Source organism: Lates calcarifer, linkage group LG16_LG22, assembly GCF_001640805.2.
Source record: "Lates calcarifer isolate ASB-BC8 linkage group LG16_LG22, TLL_Latcal_v3, whole genome shotgun sequence".
In the NCBI taxonomy this organism is placed as follows: Eukaryota; Metazoa; Chordata; class Actinopteri; family Centropomidae; genus Lates; species Lates calcarifer.
In genome coordinates, this window is record NC_066848.1 from 11,352,421 (window position 1) to 11,368,430 (window position 16,010).

The 16,010-nt window shown below is 40.1% G+C and overlaps 1 protein-coding gene across 2 annotated transcripts in view; it reads left to right on the forward strand.

The window, feature by feature from the left end:
- The first annotated feature begins 10,473 nt into the window (after window positions 1-10,473).
- The window catches only part of adam12b (ADAM metallopeptidase domain 12b), a 73,529-nt gene continuing 67,992 nt past the window's right edge, over window positions 10,474-16,010 (forward strand). Inside the window, exon 1 of one of the 2 annotated variants that reach the window (XM_018696914.2) lies at window positions 10,474-11,027. In XM_018696914.2, coding sequence (XP_018552430.1) covers window positions 10,913-11,027 — 115 coding nt within the window. In that variant the 5' untranslated portion in view covers window positions 10,474-10,912. The remainder of the gene's footprint in view (window positions 11,028-16,010) is intronic. The other variant, XM_018696915.2, reaches the window with a different exon arrangement.

Consider the following 16,010-nt stretch of genomic DNA (forward strand, 5'->3'; position numbering starts at 1 on the left):
CTCAGCCTCAAAGTAGGAGCTGCATTTCTGTAGTTTTCTAAATAATCACTCGTCTTTAAAATGAACACAGACAAATACTGTTGAGTGTTCCAACACAAACCTGACTTTGAGCTTGAAGGATTACTATCTTTGGAAATAACAGTTTGACCAAAAAATTTGAAGCACAATGTTCACTTACTGGAAATCTGGCACAGCTTAGCTTTCTGGCACATCTCATTGCCTTCATCATGTTTGCTCAATTGCTATAAAGCTGGTTGAGGTTTTATCACATGACCCATGAAAATTGGGTCAAGATACAGGTGGAGAAATATCTGATGTCTAGCATCAATATTTAGGTCAAATGGTAACAACTGAATTGTCGTCACTGAGCAAACTCCATTTGCTGATGAAAGCCAAAGTATGACTCAAAGCTCTTCCTTCTTCTTTTTCTTTGTCAAAAACATATCTTTTTTTAACAGTTTATATAACTACTACTTGTATTATTTATTATATGTCTTCTGTGTAACACTATGATACAATATCTTATCTCTGAATTTTTCCTATTGAGAACATTTCTGCAGTTCTATTGCTTTTGATCTGTTCAGGAAGTCAGGAAATATCAAATAATCAGTGGAGCCACTGAGGATACAAATACAAACGTAATGATGACAGGTCATCCATGGAGTCAAGAAATACCATGAAAAGCTGTTTCTAGTATTATACACAGTGCAGCTACGCAAGGTTTATGATCAGATGTGGAGAAGTGGAGAAAGGTTCCTTTAAAACCTTAAGGATGATATATTAGACTGTTTCAATTAAGGTTTCCCACACATAGAATTTTAATGTGTTTACTGTTGGAATAAACATTATCACAACAGCAGCGGCATCTCTTGAGGGGTGATTTTTTTTTTGCTCTAGTTGGTGTTTGACACAGCCTCTGCCAAATAGAGGGGGAATTTAAAGAAAATAAATAATTATAAGATTTCCCCTTATTATCCCTTCCTCCCTCATTTTTTTTTTTTATTTTATTCTAGTTTTTCTTTCTATCCTGATACTGTAACAAGTTTTATCTGGGGATTATGAGAGGTAAAGATCCAGTGAGGTTTATGATGCTTTCTAAAGGATTCAGATTCCCCTTGTGAGTAAAGCTCTCATACCTTTATCCCCACTAAAGCTGAGCATAATATTACCATGTTGCCTACACCTCCTAGCTATTACAAGGCTATGAAGAGGATTCTCCAAGGTTAAGGAATAGATTAAGGATATTTTCAGAATAGATTCTAACCTAATGGAGATTTTTTTTTTTCTCTCTTTCCTCTGGATTAGTGTCTATGAGTTCCACTGTATTCTTCCCACCAACAAGCAGCTTACTGTTATTTATCCCTCTTCCCCCAACCCCCAGGAGGCTTTGGCACTCTTCAGGCCAGACTTCATCAGCCGATCTCAGGGTCGGGTGAGGAGGTTGGCGCAGAAGGCCAGGAGAAGGAGAGCACTGCAGGACTCCAATCCGGACCTGGTGCAGGGCCTCAGGGAGGATCGAGGCAAACAAAAGAGGAACTGCACCACACCGGATCCACTTAGCGGTAGGTACAGCTGAATAACTCGGCCTGAAACCTGAAAAAGCAGAAGTAAGCTATTAAGTGGAATATCTGACCCAAAGACAATGAATCACAATGTTTTGGTTGTGCTGTCTCCACAATAATAACAATAGCTGCAGGTCATATGACTGAAGGTCCTGGAAGTTGTGCAAGTGGATGTGGTAATGACAGCACGCAACTCACAGTCTGGCACTTCCATTTAAGATAGTTTCCCAGGAGTCAGTACAAAGCAGGCCCTCGTCCTCTGCATCAATCTTTTACCGTGTATCCCATCTGTTGTTACACCACTTCTGTAGAAACCAGCACATTCATCAAATCCCTGAACTGTTGTGGAAGCTCGTCCAGTAGGTGTAGTTTACTGGTGACAGGTAGTCATTTTAATCACCCACACACATAGGGAAATAGGTAGATAAGGAAGTTGTGGTCAGATCTAATCAAGCATGACTTACTGAGGAATTATGAACTGTGTCTCAAATAATTCACTCTAAACTCACCAACCACTGCGGGTCTGGAGGGGAAAGGATGGGGGATTTTACATATCATTCCCCTTATACTGTAGTGGTAATTGTCCAACTTTGCTCTCTGCTGGCCATTATCTAGCACTGCAGATCAGTTAAAGCTTTTTTCTCCCTCTAAAGCTCTATATGCATGAGATACAAGTTAAAACCAGTGCATTTACAACATAATGATCCTTTGAGTGTTTTCTTTTCTACGTCAGAATCGCACCTAAATGGAAAAAAAATGGGACTCAGACATGATGTAAAGTGCAGCATACTGATCACGAAATATATATTTAAATGCAAAATGTTTTCTTTAAACCAGCATTTGTCAAAAATGTTTATCCAGCAAAGTGCAAAAATTGCCTGTAATTCTATGGCTGTCAGTAAAAAATTTTGCAAACTTTTCCTCGAAGACAACAACCAAGTTACATAATAACACTGTTTATCCAGATCTGTCCTTTTGCATCACTGAGTATCTAACTCAGTATTTGTCAGAATTGTTTTGCTATCGTTTGATATTCATAAAGGTGTAGATTATGATTTCAGCGCAGGAAATGCTATTATATATTCAGTCAGAGTCTTGTTTATCTTCTCCTCATACTGAAGCTGTCAGACTTACAGACTCTGACAAGACTTTGTTCAGCTGAAGTGAGCACACACACCACATTCACCTTTTCTCTTAGCAACTTTAGCTCGACTGTTTGATTCTCTACTTTGTGCTTTAGGAAAATATGAGCTTTTGAAAAGCTACACAGGGAAATTGGTAGATTCTCCTCATAGATTGGGTAATATCAGAATATCTTAAATGCGTTCTGATTATATGAGTGTGAGTATTTATCGCACATTCATCACAGCAGGTTGTTTACAGCAATTTTTCTTTGCAGCATGTTGAACTGTACAGGAAACCTGACTACTCAACCCCTTAGTAAAACATTAATAAAAGAAAAAGGCACAATACCTCTGTTAATCAAAGCACTCCCAAGTAAATTTTGGAAGGTCATGTAGAAGTTGTGGAATTAGGACACTTGAAAAGCTCATGCTGGTCTCTGACTGATGTCTGGACTCTAATTATGAACAAAGAGTCCTGGTTCTGTTGACCTGAGGAGCAGCAGTCAGCCAATTCACTTCAGTCTGTGAGAGACAAAAAAGTCAGGTTTAACAGGACTGAATATGGCTGTGTGTGGTATATGTGTCTGTTTGATGTGTGTCCGTGTGTGTGTGTGTGTGTCTGTGTGTGTTTGTGTGTGTGTGTTTGTGTGGGTGCGTAACTGTCTGAAAATGAGAGATCACACACAGCCCTCAATGTTCATTTACATATTCAAGGTTCATTTACATATTAATTCTTATTTGTTATTCCAATGTGCATGTGTGTGTGTGTGTGGGTGTGTGTTTGTGTATGTGTGTGTGCATGTTTGTGTGTGTGTGTGTGTCCTAGATAACCTTTTCAAGCCTAGAGAGAGGTCTATATCAGGCAGAGAGATGCAGCTGAGGTCCAGACGGTGAGTCCTCCAAACCAAACCCACGTCAGATGATGTCACTCTGTCTCTCTGCACTCTTTGTTTTTTTTTTTTGTTTTTTTTTGTTTTGTTTTTTTTTTTTCTTTATTCAGCATAATCCATCAAGCTTGTTTGTCATATCTGCCATGCATGCAGGTTTGTGCACAAACAGGATGAACACACACACCCACATACTGTATGGATACAATAGATTGTTTGATGCCCAAAAGTCTTGACAGGAGACATGAGCTACCCTCTGTATACCTTATCGCCCCCACACCACCCCCCACACCCCCTCTCTTTCCTTATCTGGAAAGGCACACCTGATCAGATGATGGCTGCCCATTGTAATTTTTTTCAAAAGGGACACTATCTGGCTTGGAGGATCTCTTAACAAATTGGCTGTAGTTGTGGGAGTGAAAAAGGAGTCTGTGTGAGACCTGTTTATCAGCGGATCCAGGTTTTTGCCGACTGTGGTCTCACTAGATAATACCTTGTCTCTAGTATGCCAATCCGTTGGCATAGCTCAGCCACCCTCAGACTTCTGATACCGCATTCCCCTGCCCTGTATGAATTTGCCTTTTTTGTGTCTGTAGGATTTACAACAAGCTGCCGGAGGTGACAAAGAAAAAGGAGGAGGAGAAAAAGAGGGCTGTATCACAAACCAACAGATTGCGAGCAGAGGTCTTTAAAAAGGTAGAGTTGGGATTTATTTTTGGTACAAGAATCAGTTCAAAACATGGATTACTGTACACGAAAATTGTCAACTTCAAATGTAATTCAGTAGGACATAAAACGCAAACAAACTTGCACCAAAAGAAACTTAAATTGCCAAACATAACACTCTATTTATAACACTATGCTTTAACTGTTTCCTGAAGGCATCGCATGCTGTTTAACACTGCACTGGGATCTTGTTTTCAAATGTTGAAATGCTGAATGTTTTTGCAAGCAATACTGTTAATGAGGAGATTTTATGGAGGCACAGATGTTGGTCACTGTGGCCTAATGTCATTCATTTGTCACCCAGGAGGTGGGCAGTGGTTAGGTACAACATTTTATTTTCTTTTTACTTACTTTCAGTGTCGAAAATAATGTTGCAGTTACACAGGACTCAGACCGTAAGGCTATGCATTTTTCACCAAACTAGGCTCAATACAGTCATCTTATAAGTGAGGATAAGAAATGTTCAAAATGAGTGTTCACACAACATATTTTATAGCATTTTACCACATCGTACCATAGTACATTTTAATGTTTTTCCAACATGGTCCCAAGAAATTACAAGACTGACACAAAAAATTAAGATAACAATGGCAATATTTATCACAATAACAAATTATAGTGCAAATTTTGACTATTCTGTTGCACTTGTTCTAGTTTTACTTGTAATTAATTTAAATCTAGACAGCATACATATTATGAGCAAATTAAGCATCAAAGGAATATAAGAATTGCTCATAAGGATAAAATGAAACATGGTTTGATCATTGTCCAGCAGAGGTCACTGTTTGACTGCCAAACCTGCATCCTCTGTCATTTTTAACACTGGATTATTGCCCAAATAACTGTGCATTCAACATTCAAGTCCATTCAGTGTCCTCATATGTTATGTGAAATCAGTTATTTTCCAGTCTCTGGTGTTTACTTCAACACCAGATCAGTAAACACCAAAGAATCTTTTTATGATTCATGCCAGAACTAAACCTTTACGGCATCACAACTAAGCCCATTTCACTCTTTATGCCACTGTGTAATTTTTGCTTTCGGCGCTGTAGAAACCATAGTTCTTGCAATAATAACTTGCATTACTTATTTTAGGCCGTGCTGACAGGATGCATAGAACCTGCTTTAAGAGGCAGCATCTGCGTCCTCCAACAGTGAGGGGCATGTGGCAAATGAATGATATATTTAGGACGTGCGGTGTCAGACAGATCCATTCAGCTCCACTTGTGGGTGAGCTTCCGCTCACTTTCCCATTATAACCTAACCCCAACAATGAATTCGCTGTCATTCAGGTGAGATGTGACAAATGTGAAGAGATGTTTCCAATCTCTTACAGATAATTACACAATCATGGGGGCTTCAGATAGTGCATATGTGTGTGTGTGTGTGTGTGAGACAGAGAGAGAGTGTATGTGTGTGTGAGATTTTTGCCAATGTTTAGGTAAACTTGGACGTCATGATAAATTTATCATATGCAAAATGTTTTCCTCCAACAATCTTCATTTATAGGGAAAGAGTGAACCTACAGTAAATAAGCATCCAGTAACTATAGAGCATAATATAACATCAAATGTCTCTGCTAGAGAATATTTTATTTCTTGGAGAAATGGAGCAGGCACAACTGTTAAGATGCCAGTGTGACCTTGACACCTCTCAAATGAAGCTATTAGCCAGGCTCAACCGCAGTGAGATTGGGAGAAAAGGAGCTCGTTGCTCCCCGATAAATGCTGACTTTGTGTGTGCTTTAGAGGTCTCTATTTTTTTTTTCAGAAAGTCTCCAGGCCTCACACAGAGGTGGAGACCAGAAAAGGCTCACAGTGGGGTCTGATAGCGCAGGGTAGAGAGGGTGGGCTGAAATGGCCGAGATTCCAGCTGTCTGGGTAGCACTGTAAGAGGAGGGTGATTGCATAGCGGGGTGTTTGGTCAGATAGCAAGTTAGAATTATTCCCTCTACCCAGGCTTTGCCACCTCACGGGCGAGGCTGATGGAAGTGAAAGCCAATTTAGCAGCGGGAGTTGCTCCTGTGTGACACAGAGCTGCTCTTAAGGGATTGAGGGAACGGTGGTCTGAGTGCAGATGCTTTTCATCTGTTTTTTGGGAGGAAATTATCAATTCTGTTGCTGTTTTTCTTGTTTTGCAGAGACTCCTAGACCAGATACTGCAAAGATAAATGAGAAACACTGAAAAGCAAATGGAGATTACTCAGTATTATTTCAACACCTCTTTCCTCCTTGACTTTGTATGTAATACAATCACTGTAACAGTCTATGAAAATTTTGACATGCTTGTTCATATATATTCACATTCACATAATTAATAAGACTGGCTTTCTTTGCCCTTTGCAGTCTGATCGCTTTATATTGCAAAAGAAAGTAACTAGAGAATGAAACAAAAATGAAAATTTGATGACACTGTCAACAAGCTTTTGCAAGGACCAAAGCACATATACAGTGTTGATAGATCACATGTTGCCATTTTCTAATAAGTCACCCTTTATGAAGGGTTTATGGGTTGAATCTAAAGGCTTTATGAACCGTTAATATATAATTTACTTTATAGCTCTTTAATTCACCAGAGGTGCCCTCTAATTGATCGCTTACCTTCTGGAAAAACCCACCAAAACTTGGACCCATATCCATTCATCAACAACTTATTAACATGTGTAACTGCAGACTTGGTGGCTTATTTTAGTATTTACACTCACAATTTGATTACGGCATTATTACCAAGTAGTTTTTTTACAACCCACCAACCTAAATTTTGGCATATAACTAATCAATAAAGCATTAGTAAATGATTTTTTAACCATTAATAAAGCCTTTAGTTATAACTTATAAGCCCTCTATGATAGATGTCTTATGACATGGCTTGTTTTTTGTTGTATTACCATGTCTAGAAATGTGCATATGAATTGATTTGATGTGCAACAAAGACACATGTAGGCATTTCTGCTCAAGCCACAAAGGCAGATTATGGCATAATAGGCAATACTGTTGATCCAAATTATGCTATAAAAGTATTTTATAGATGAAAATTGTCTATGATGTTAAGTTAATTGATGTTGTGTGCAGACACTGACAAAGCCCAGCCCCCTCACCTACCAACTCATGAATAAAAAATGAGAAAGGTTTGACATTTGAAATATTAAAGCAGTGCAACTGTAATCTGTCTTTCTTGCTCAAATTAACACCCAGTGATTAAACTCAATACAGATTAATCATATAATTTTACTCATTTCCTTCCTAATGATTTTTTTCCTTATCTATAATATCATTTCCCTCTAATGCATCTCAAGTATCTCGAGATAAAATAAAACAATCCCAAGGACATTCTGTGTTGATGCAGTGTCATTTTCCAGGAAATTGAGTTTCAGCGATTTGTGTAAAGCACCTTGACTGTGTCATTGGTACAGTAGTGTAAAGGAGGGATGCAGGAGAAGGGGAGAACCGAGTTTCGTCATTGGCCTAACATCTGCCTCAAGGCCTCTGGAACCTCCCATCCGGAACAGTGGAATTCCAAGCTAATCGAACTCAGGAGACGCGCAGTGCCTGTGAAAGGGGCCCTTTGTCGCAGAGCTCCAAACCAGAGATGACATTGTAATAAGAGAGGAGACTTCTGAGCACAGCTTGGGACCACAGTCCACATATAGCCTGTAAAGGTGACTGACATCTCTGTGGCATTTAAACAGAGCCAGCGGGGATGAGGAGAGAGCAGGGGAAGGGCATGTGCCATAGGTCTCAGACAAACAGTATGTATAAATACATACTGTTGTGGCAGACTTTTTGGTGAGTGGATTTGCTCTGGAATAAATCTTCACAGTATTTTAAAACCTAAACAAAATAATGGGTTATATGTTGAATAAAGGCTCAATTTTATTCAGTGACTATATTTCATTTTCTTCCAGGATGAAAGTGATTGACTCCAAGGTTGCGTCATCCAGTGCAATCACTTATGGTCCATCACAGGTACCACATGTACTGTAGTAGTATTGATATATACTGACTTCACTGATGCCTATACCAGCAAGGCCCTTTCAAAGAGTAATCCACATGGGAGAGCTGGTCTCCTGCCATGTATGCTGGTTCCAGACGGTGAGCACAGACTGACAGGCGGTTAGTTGTATAGGAGGAGAAGGGCTCCTGTCAGTCAGCCTTCTCCCTCTCTCTGAGGCATCATGTGTCTGTATGTCACATTACTATCTCTGCATGATGTGCACTATGTGCTCTGAGGCCCCCTCGCTTGGCTTCCCAATGGCCTTGGCTGACTTAGATGCCCAGAGGGTAAGACTGATATGTCTGTCTTAGAGAGGAGAACAGTGACTGAGCTTACAGGGCTAATTGTGTAAGTCCAAGTAGAGCAACTGATTACAAGTGTTTAGTCATTATTCACTTCGCCAGCACCCATTTTATCTGAATATGTAGCCTAATGACTATCACTGGCTCTTTGTTCTAAGATTGTGATTGTAACTTCAATATAAATAGTCTTCCCAGTTAAATATATATATTTACTGACTGTGGGCTTTGAATTTGGCATCATTGGAGGCTGAGAGGGACGTTCAAAAACACAGACAAAACAGAACCAATTCAACAGTTGTGAGGTAACAAAAGAAAATAGAGGTATTTTTGAGGATGTATAAAAGTCTTCAGAGGGAAAATGAATCTGCAAAGGTACACTATGACACTATGACACTATGACTGTGGGATTTTAAGGACATAATCAAAGTCAGCTCAGGCAAAGCAATGCATTTTTTTCATTTTCTTGCAGTTTGTAGCCTCGGTGGAGATGTGGAGTGAACTGACGCCTGTGCAAGCACATCTGTGACTCTTTTGCCTGCAGCACACACACACACACACACACACACACACATACTAAAAAAGATTAGACTAAACCAGACCAGGTACCCTGCGCAAAACACAGATGGTGCCTGGGTGATGACAGGTCGTTCTTGTATGTGTGTGTTTGTGTCTGGATAGAGATACAGAGAGAGAGAGAGGAGACAACCTCAGGGGTATTTCAAAATGAGGGGTGACTCATCCGTTTTGATCGCTGAATAGCTTTTTAAATATATAATATTCATACTGAAATTGAATAATGAAGAGCTTTTATTTCATCTCAGCATTACACACAACAAGTGCATGTTGTGCAGGTGAGCATGATCAGCTTCACTTCAAATCTTAGTTCAGTGTTTTCAGAAAGTAACTTCTAGGTTTGAACAGAAAAAAAGAAAAGATGTGATCCCATCAGCGTACATGCATAGATTTCGTTCTGTACAACACACCATAGTGTTTCACCCTGTATTTTTCCAAGAAAGCACCATAGCCAAACTGGGACCTTGCTCTTTTCAGACCTTTCTTTTTCTATCTCACTTGGTTGTGTTCCTGAGGCTTCATCCACCTTAGTTTAGAAGGAGGCTGTTAGGAGAAGAGTCGATCATCTTAATCCACTGTGGACCCACTAGATCAAAAACAACACAACATTTTAGTGCTGGGGAGAGCAATTGAGACTGAGCCAGAGAGACATGCGGGGACTGAAACAAGACAAGATCGATCAAAGTTCTTACTTGACAGTTTGTTGTATCGACTATAAACAAATATATGTTTAAATAATTTGAAGCCTGGTGCACTGATACACCCCCATCCACAGTGGTTTGGAGAAAAGATCGGTTGTTGAATGAATGACCCTCAGTTTATATTATTCAACTGTCTCCTGGGCAAATACAGCATCACACATCACCAGAACCGTCACTTTCAAGCAATTTTAAATAATAATTAAATGATTTGTAACACAAAATGTCCATAATTTTATCTGCTGAATCACTTTCAAGACTCCACTCCAACTATTGAATATTTGGGACAAATATATAAAATATGGCTTGCTTTTGGTAGCTCCTGCATCATCCACAGTCTGATTAAATATAAATTTTTTGCACCTTTTTACCATTTCACTATTTGAGTATATACCATTTGACTATTTGATATATTATGATAATAATATATCTTTATATGCTTCTTGATTTGCATTTAGATTTGTCTAAAACGCATTTTAAAAAAACGCATTAAAAAATCCTAAGGATTTGATTTGACAGCGGATTGGGTCCTTTACTTGACCGGCTCTAGGACCCAGGGCCGTCTGAAGCGCACATGGCAAAGTGTGGCCGCTCTGGTACGAGAGGGGATGGTCGGTCCGCTTCACTCACTACTCCCCAGCATCTCCCTCTCTCCCTTCTGTCGTTTCTATCGCTCTCTGCCATACCACGCCACATGAGCGACACCTCCACTCACAAACATTTTAACTAACACATGTACTCGTACGTGTTTTCGCGTGTGTTCCCCCAGACCGTTGCCCGCCAGACGTCTGGTGTTGTAAGGAAAAGTTTTTGACAGCCTCTTCCTTGGAGTGACAGCCCTGCAGCGTTTCTTTGGGAGTATTGTGGTGAAGCCTGTATTTTCTTTCCTTTTTTTTTTATTTCTTTCTTTATTTTTTTCCCCCCATTTAGTCCTCCCTCTTTAACTTGTATCTCCTTCCCGTCACCTGTGAGAAGTGTCTGATCCTGCTGCAGTCTGACCGGAGCGCTTTGCCCCCCCTCCGGTTTCACCCCCACCGAGGAACCATCATGAGAGCCTGGAGGCGGCGGAGGAACTTTGCCTTTCTGATCTTCGCTCTCTGCTTCTGGTGCCTGTCCACGGCGACAGAAAATGCTGACAACACGGTTTACAACACACAGGGAGGTAAGTAAAGCCAAACATAACTGTTTAACATTTCTGTCATTGGTCAATTGGCTTATTTTCTTGTAGTGCTGCAGATGCTGAGGCACTATTTGGTCAAGTGAACATGTTTTTTGTTTTGTTTTGTTTTTTTTTTAGCTTGTTTGGGCTGCATTTCATTTACATTTCAGTAGGATACATACAGTGTTAGTTAGGTGAACTTGTTTATATATACTCCAATGAGTTAAAGGACTAATCTGCCTTGTTTTAATAGATGTAGCCACTTGATATGCCTGTTGTAACACACAGTATTTTGACATGACTCTCGTCTTGAGGCTCCTCTCATTGTCATGCTGTGCATTTCACACATGAGGCAGCCAGAAGGGAAATAGAGTTTGTTGTTTTTGTATCCATCTTTCTGCTCAGATGGAACAATAAAGGGAAGTCAGACTGCTGCCAGAATGGACAGATGAGTTTAACATCCAGTAGGATACAGCCTTATCTTTAGGTTGTAAACATAAAACCAAACAGGATGTCATTTTTATTTGGCTGCTAAATTTAATCTGCTGAATGACTAAGCCAGTGATAACCGGGTATTGTGTGTGTGTGTGTGTGTGTGCGTGTGTGTGTGGGATAGAGCACGTGCCAGGATACAAATGTTTGTTTGTCTCTGTGTTAGTAATGTGTGTGTGCAGTAGCAAGACTAAATGACAAAAGATTCAGACAGAAAACAAAAATACATGTTTAGAGATTCACCCAAGCTGGCAAGCATCCAGCAAGCTCAAAAAATATCAGATTTAAAAAAAACAAAAAACAAAAAAACGCTCTAAATTGAATTATCTTTTAATCACAGATGATTCAGATACATATGTACTGCTAAAACACTGCATGTCATCACCACAGTTAGAGAGTACCATAGGTGCACAATGCTAGTCCTGAGAAGAGAAGATTAAAAAAAATATCCACACTATGGTAAAAACAGAAGTTTAAATGCAAAGCAGGACCAGGCTTTTTCTTTAAAAAAAATTGCACACAGTGTTTATTGTTATAGATTTGGTGCTAACAAACATAAAGCCTCAGGGCTCATCATTAATAGTCCTGCACAAATTGTAGCAAAGCTTCCCCTGAAAATTACCCATGCTGCTGGCAAAGAGGTAGAGAGATGCAGTTCAGGAGATGTTTACCCCACACATCATCTCAGTGTGGGGTCATTAAAGCTCTTATTCTGAGGGTTAGATGATATATGAATGCAGGGAGTAAAAATAGTTTTAAAAGGTAGTGTGAGTATTGAAATAGGGCAGTATGTACCAGCTCTTTGATGTCAGCAGGATACTGACTTCAGCTTCTCCCTCAAATGTTTGTCACAGCCTCCCTCCACCTCGGTGGAGACAGCACGACAGTGTCTTTATCATGGTGTAGTTAGTGAGCCAGTGCTCAGGGACTTTGAATGAAGGTAGAGGCAGGCTGTCCCTCAGATCTCCTGAACATTGTTTAGATTGGTTTATCTTATTGGAAATAGATCACATTGATCACATTGATTTCTTTCAACCATGACTAATCACTATAACCAAAGAGTTATTTCAAACCCAAACCATGATCATTCCCTAACCCTGACAAAGTCGTCTCTGTGCCTGAACCCAACCAAACCTTAACCATTGCAATGTCAGATCAGAGAACAGTGATTTGTTACAGTTGTGGAAGACACTGTCAAAAGGTTTCATCCTGCAGAGAGGGGTGACATTTGTCATTCTGAAAGCCATTTACAAATCATGCATTTTGTCATTTAATTTGAAGGACTTACAAATTAAATAGAAATATAGCTGGAAGATGAATTTACACATAAGCAGAACAGAATACCAGTTATTGCCTGGGAGTAATATTCATCCCTACATGCATTTCGAGTATAATGTGGTGGTATCCATTTGGCCAAGATAGCTTGACTCAACAGTGGCCTAAATCCGGCACAACTGGTTGCCTGACTTTAGCCAGATTTGTGGTGAATGCCCTGCCAGAATCAGCCAAACTTGGACCGACGCCATGAGCTGACTCTTGCCCAAAGTTAGCATGATTGCTGCTAACTGAAACACATTCTCAGCCCAAAGCCTGCACCCGCAAAAAACCCCAAATCTGGCAGCCATATATGGACCAGAGCTGACTGACATTCGTTCCCCCCTGGTGCCAGCGCACCCCTGAGTGTGCCAACACTCAGCTGCAATTGGTTACCTGGATAGAGTTCAAAAATTGTGTTGTGTTAGCAGTTACTCAAGTAAGTGATGCATCAGATATTAAGGACTTTCTCTAGAGGCATTTTGAAAGTGTCATGTTGAGTTTATCCTTGCCTTGAAGCCAGTAATACTGCAATACTGAGTGTGTTCCCAAGAAAAATTCAACAAGTGAAAACACTGTAAAAGTTAGCAGATAGTTTGAACTTCAGTTCTTCAGTTGTTTTTATTGTTGAGTACTGGCAAGGAAAATAAGGATATTTAAGAAATTTATTGTAGCATTCACTTGTTAATTCAACTCTGTCATATTGTCTGTCTACCTTTGCTTAAAATCCCAAAGAAAATGTTGGCTTTATTAAGATGAATACATGAAATCATCACTAGGATGACTGATGGCTCTATGACTGTTTCTTGGAATTGCAATACATTTCTTGTTTAAAGCCAAAAGAACTGCCTCAGACTCACAAGTTAAAAGTCAGATGATCAGTAGTTGGATCGGACCATCAGCTCATTAGCTTTCCAAAAATGTTGTTTATATTAATGACTGGACTGATGAGTGCATTTGAAAAAAAAAAAAACATTTGTGAATCCTTAAATGAAGTGTTATTGGGTGTTCAGGGCTCAATTGCCTTCTGAACTTTTACAGCAAAGATAAAAGAAGTCCCGTAAGAGCAAGAATCAAGGAGGCTGTGTTTACAAATCTTTGATGAATCGCTCTGTCTGTGGCTCTCTGTCTCTGCATGTCTCTCTTTGTCTCTCCTCTGCATATCAACTGCTTTTCTAGAGGTCTGATCTTTTTTCTTTTTTTTTCTGGGCAGAGGAAGCTCAATAAATAATTAGAGACAGAAGCAAATGACCTGGATTAGATTTGAGGATATCAGCTGGTCAGACTGCAGCGTCAGACAGAATTAATTAAAAAGATTAGAATGTCTGTGTTGTCTAAACACACTGGCGGAAAGGAGAATAAAACCTGCCCTGAGTGCCCTGAAACAAGAAGACGTTCGCACATACACACACGTACACACAGTTTCCTGGGATGTAACTCACATCCATCCTCCAGTCTGAGGTGGAACGCTGACGTATGGCTGGGTTTAAAAAAAAAAAAAAAAAAAAAAAAACCCTTTCTGCTAAAGCCATTTAGGAAACAACCTCACCCTGGTCTGTCTTTCAGACCCTTGGGGTGGCTGTCGCTTGACATTTTGAGGACAGACTGGCATTGATTTGTTGGCCATGAGGGAACGACACACAGTTAGAAACGTCATCCTCTGTTAAGCATCACTGGTCATTATAGCCATCAGTGTGATTTAGCTTCCTGCTGCTCACCGCGTGCTGTTCTGCCCGAGGATGACGGGATCACAGATATAACAGATAAGCTTATGTTATGAGATGGCGGCGTAACACACAACACATAAACCAGCGGCACATGCAACTCATAGATCCATACTGCTGTGCGATAATCTGACAAAGTAACACATGGAATAATGCTCTGAGCAGTTCCAGATTAACAGAGTGAGGAGGAGATGAGGGAGAGGGCAAAGAAAGAGAGTGTGTGAGAGATGTCTTGTGAAATCCGGGTGTTAGACAACTAAAGAGCCGCAGACCACCACCTGCAGAACCCTGACAGACAGCAGTCAGTCATTGGTAGCAATAGAGGATGGGTGTATTTCCTCCCAATCTGCATCATACTTCAGAAAACCAAAAGAGACACAGAGACAGGTGTGAAAGCAGCCACCTACCTCCCTCATCCATTTACTTCAGTGATTGAATGTGTCATACTTCCTGTGAAGCGCAGATATTTTCGTGGGACAGACAATTTTCTCCGAAATGAAGAAAAAAATATTACTTTTTTTGTGGCACAAAGAGAGGAAGAAAGGAATAATGAATAGATGTAGACTAGGAAGGGAACAGGGAGTCACTGCTGTCACAACTTATCTGTGAAAAGCAAGCTCTTGATATTTATGCTCGAATGCAGAATGGAGACAGATATTGGATTTGTGAGAGGTGCACACACGCAGTCGTCGGTTCTCACATTTAAAACGAATGAGAGGTTAGAGGTGCAGCAGAGGGAAGGGGGAGTATTTTAGCTTTACACAAAAGAGCTGGTGAACATATGAATTCTTTAGAACAGCAGTGACTTGTTTGCTTTTCTTTGACAGAGCACTCTTCAAGAAATATTAGGATTCATTTGGATGAGAGTAAAGACAGAACAACAAAGTTGGCTGACACAACAACATGATTTGGGTTTGAGACTCATGCAGTGGCACAGCAGGCTGAACCCTGCAGGTTGCCCTACATCAATAAATTCACAACAGAAAGGTCATGGCACCTCTGTGTTAGTGTGTTTACAGTGAGACATTGTTGATTGGAGTCCAGCCACGCTCTTAGGCCATCAGCCTTTATGGTTTGTGGAAGCTTTTGATGGAGGGAATAGAAGCTGTTTTGAAAGAATATTATATCAAGTGAACACCTTTTGTAAAGAAAAACCTGTGGGGCAGAGGTTGTTGTGTTTCGCTAGCAGCAATTTGGGACCTATTGATCCTCATACGCGTTTCTGTGTATGTGTTTATGCATGTTATGGGGGAACAAATACTTTCCTTGCTTGTGTTGCTGTTTGTGGTTTTTGTACAGATTTAGAAGATAGCCAATGAATATATTTTATCTGTTACGTGCATTTTGGAAGAATATAACAGTATAAATAAAGATACTGAACTTAGAGTGGTGCTTTGAGTTTAGTGCTAATATAAGCATGCTGACATGTTCGCAGCAACTGTAATGCTGATGTTTA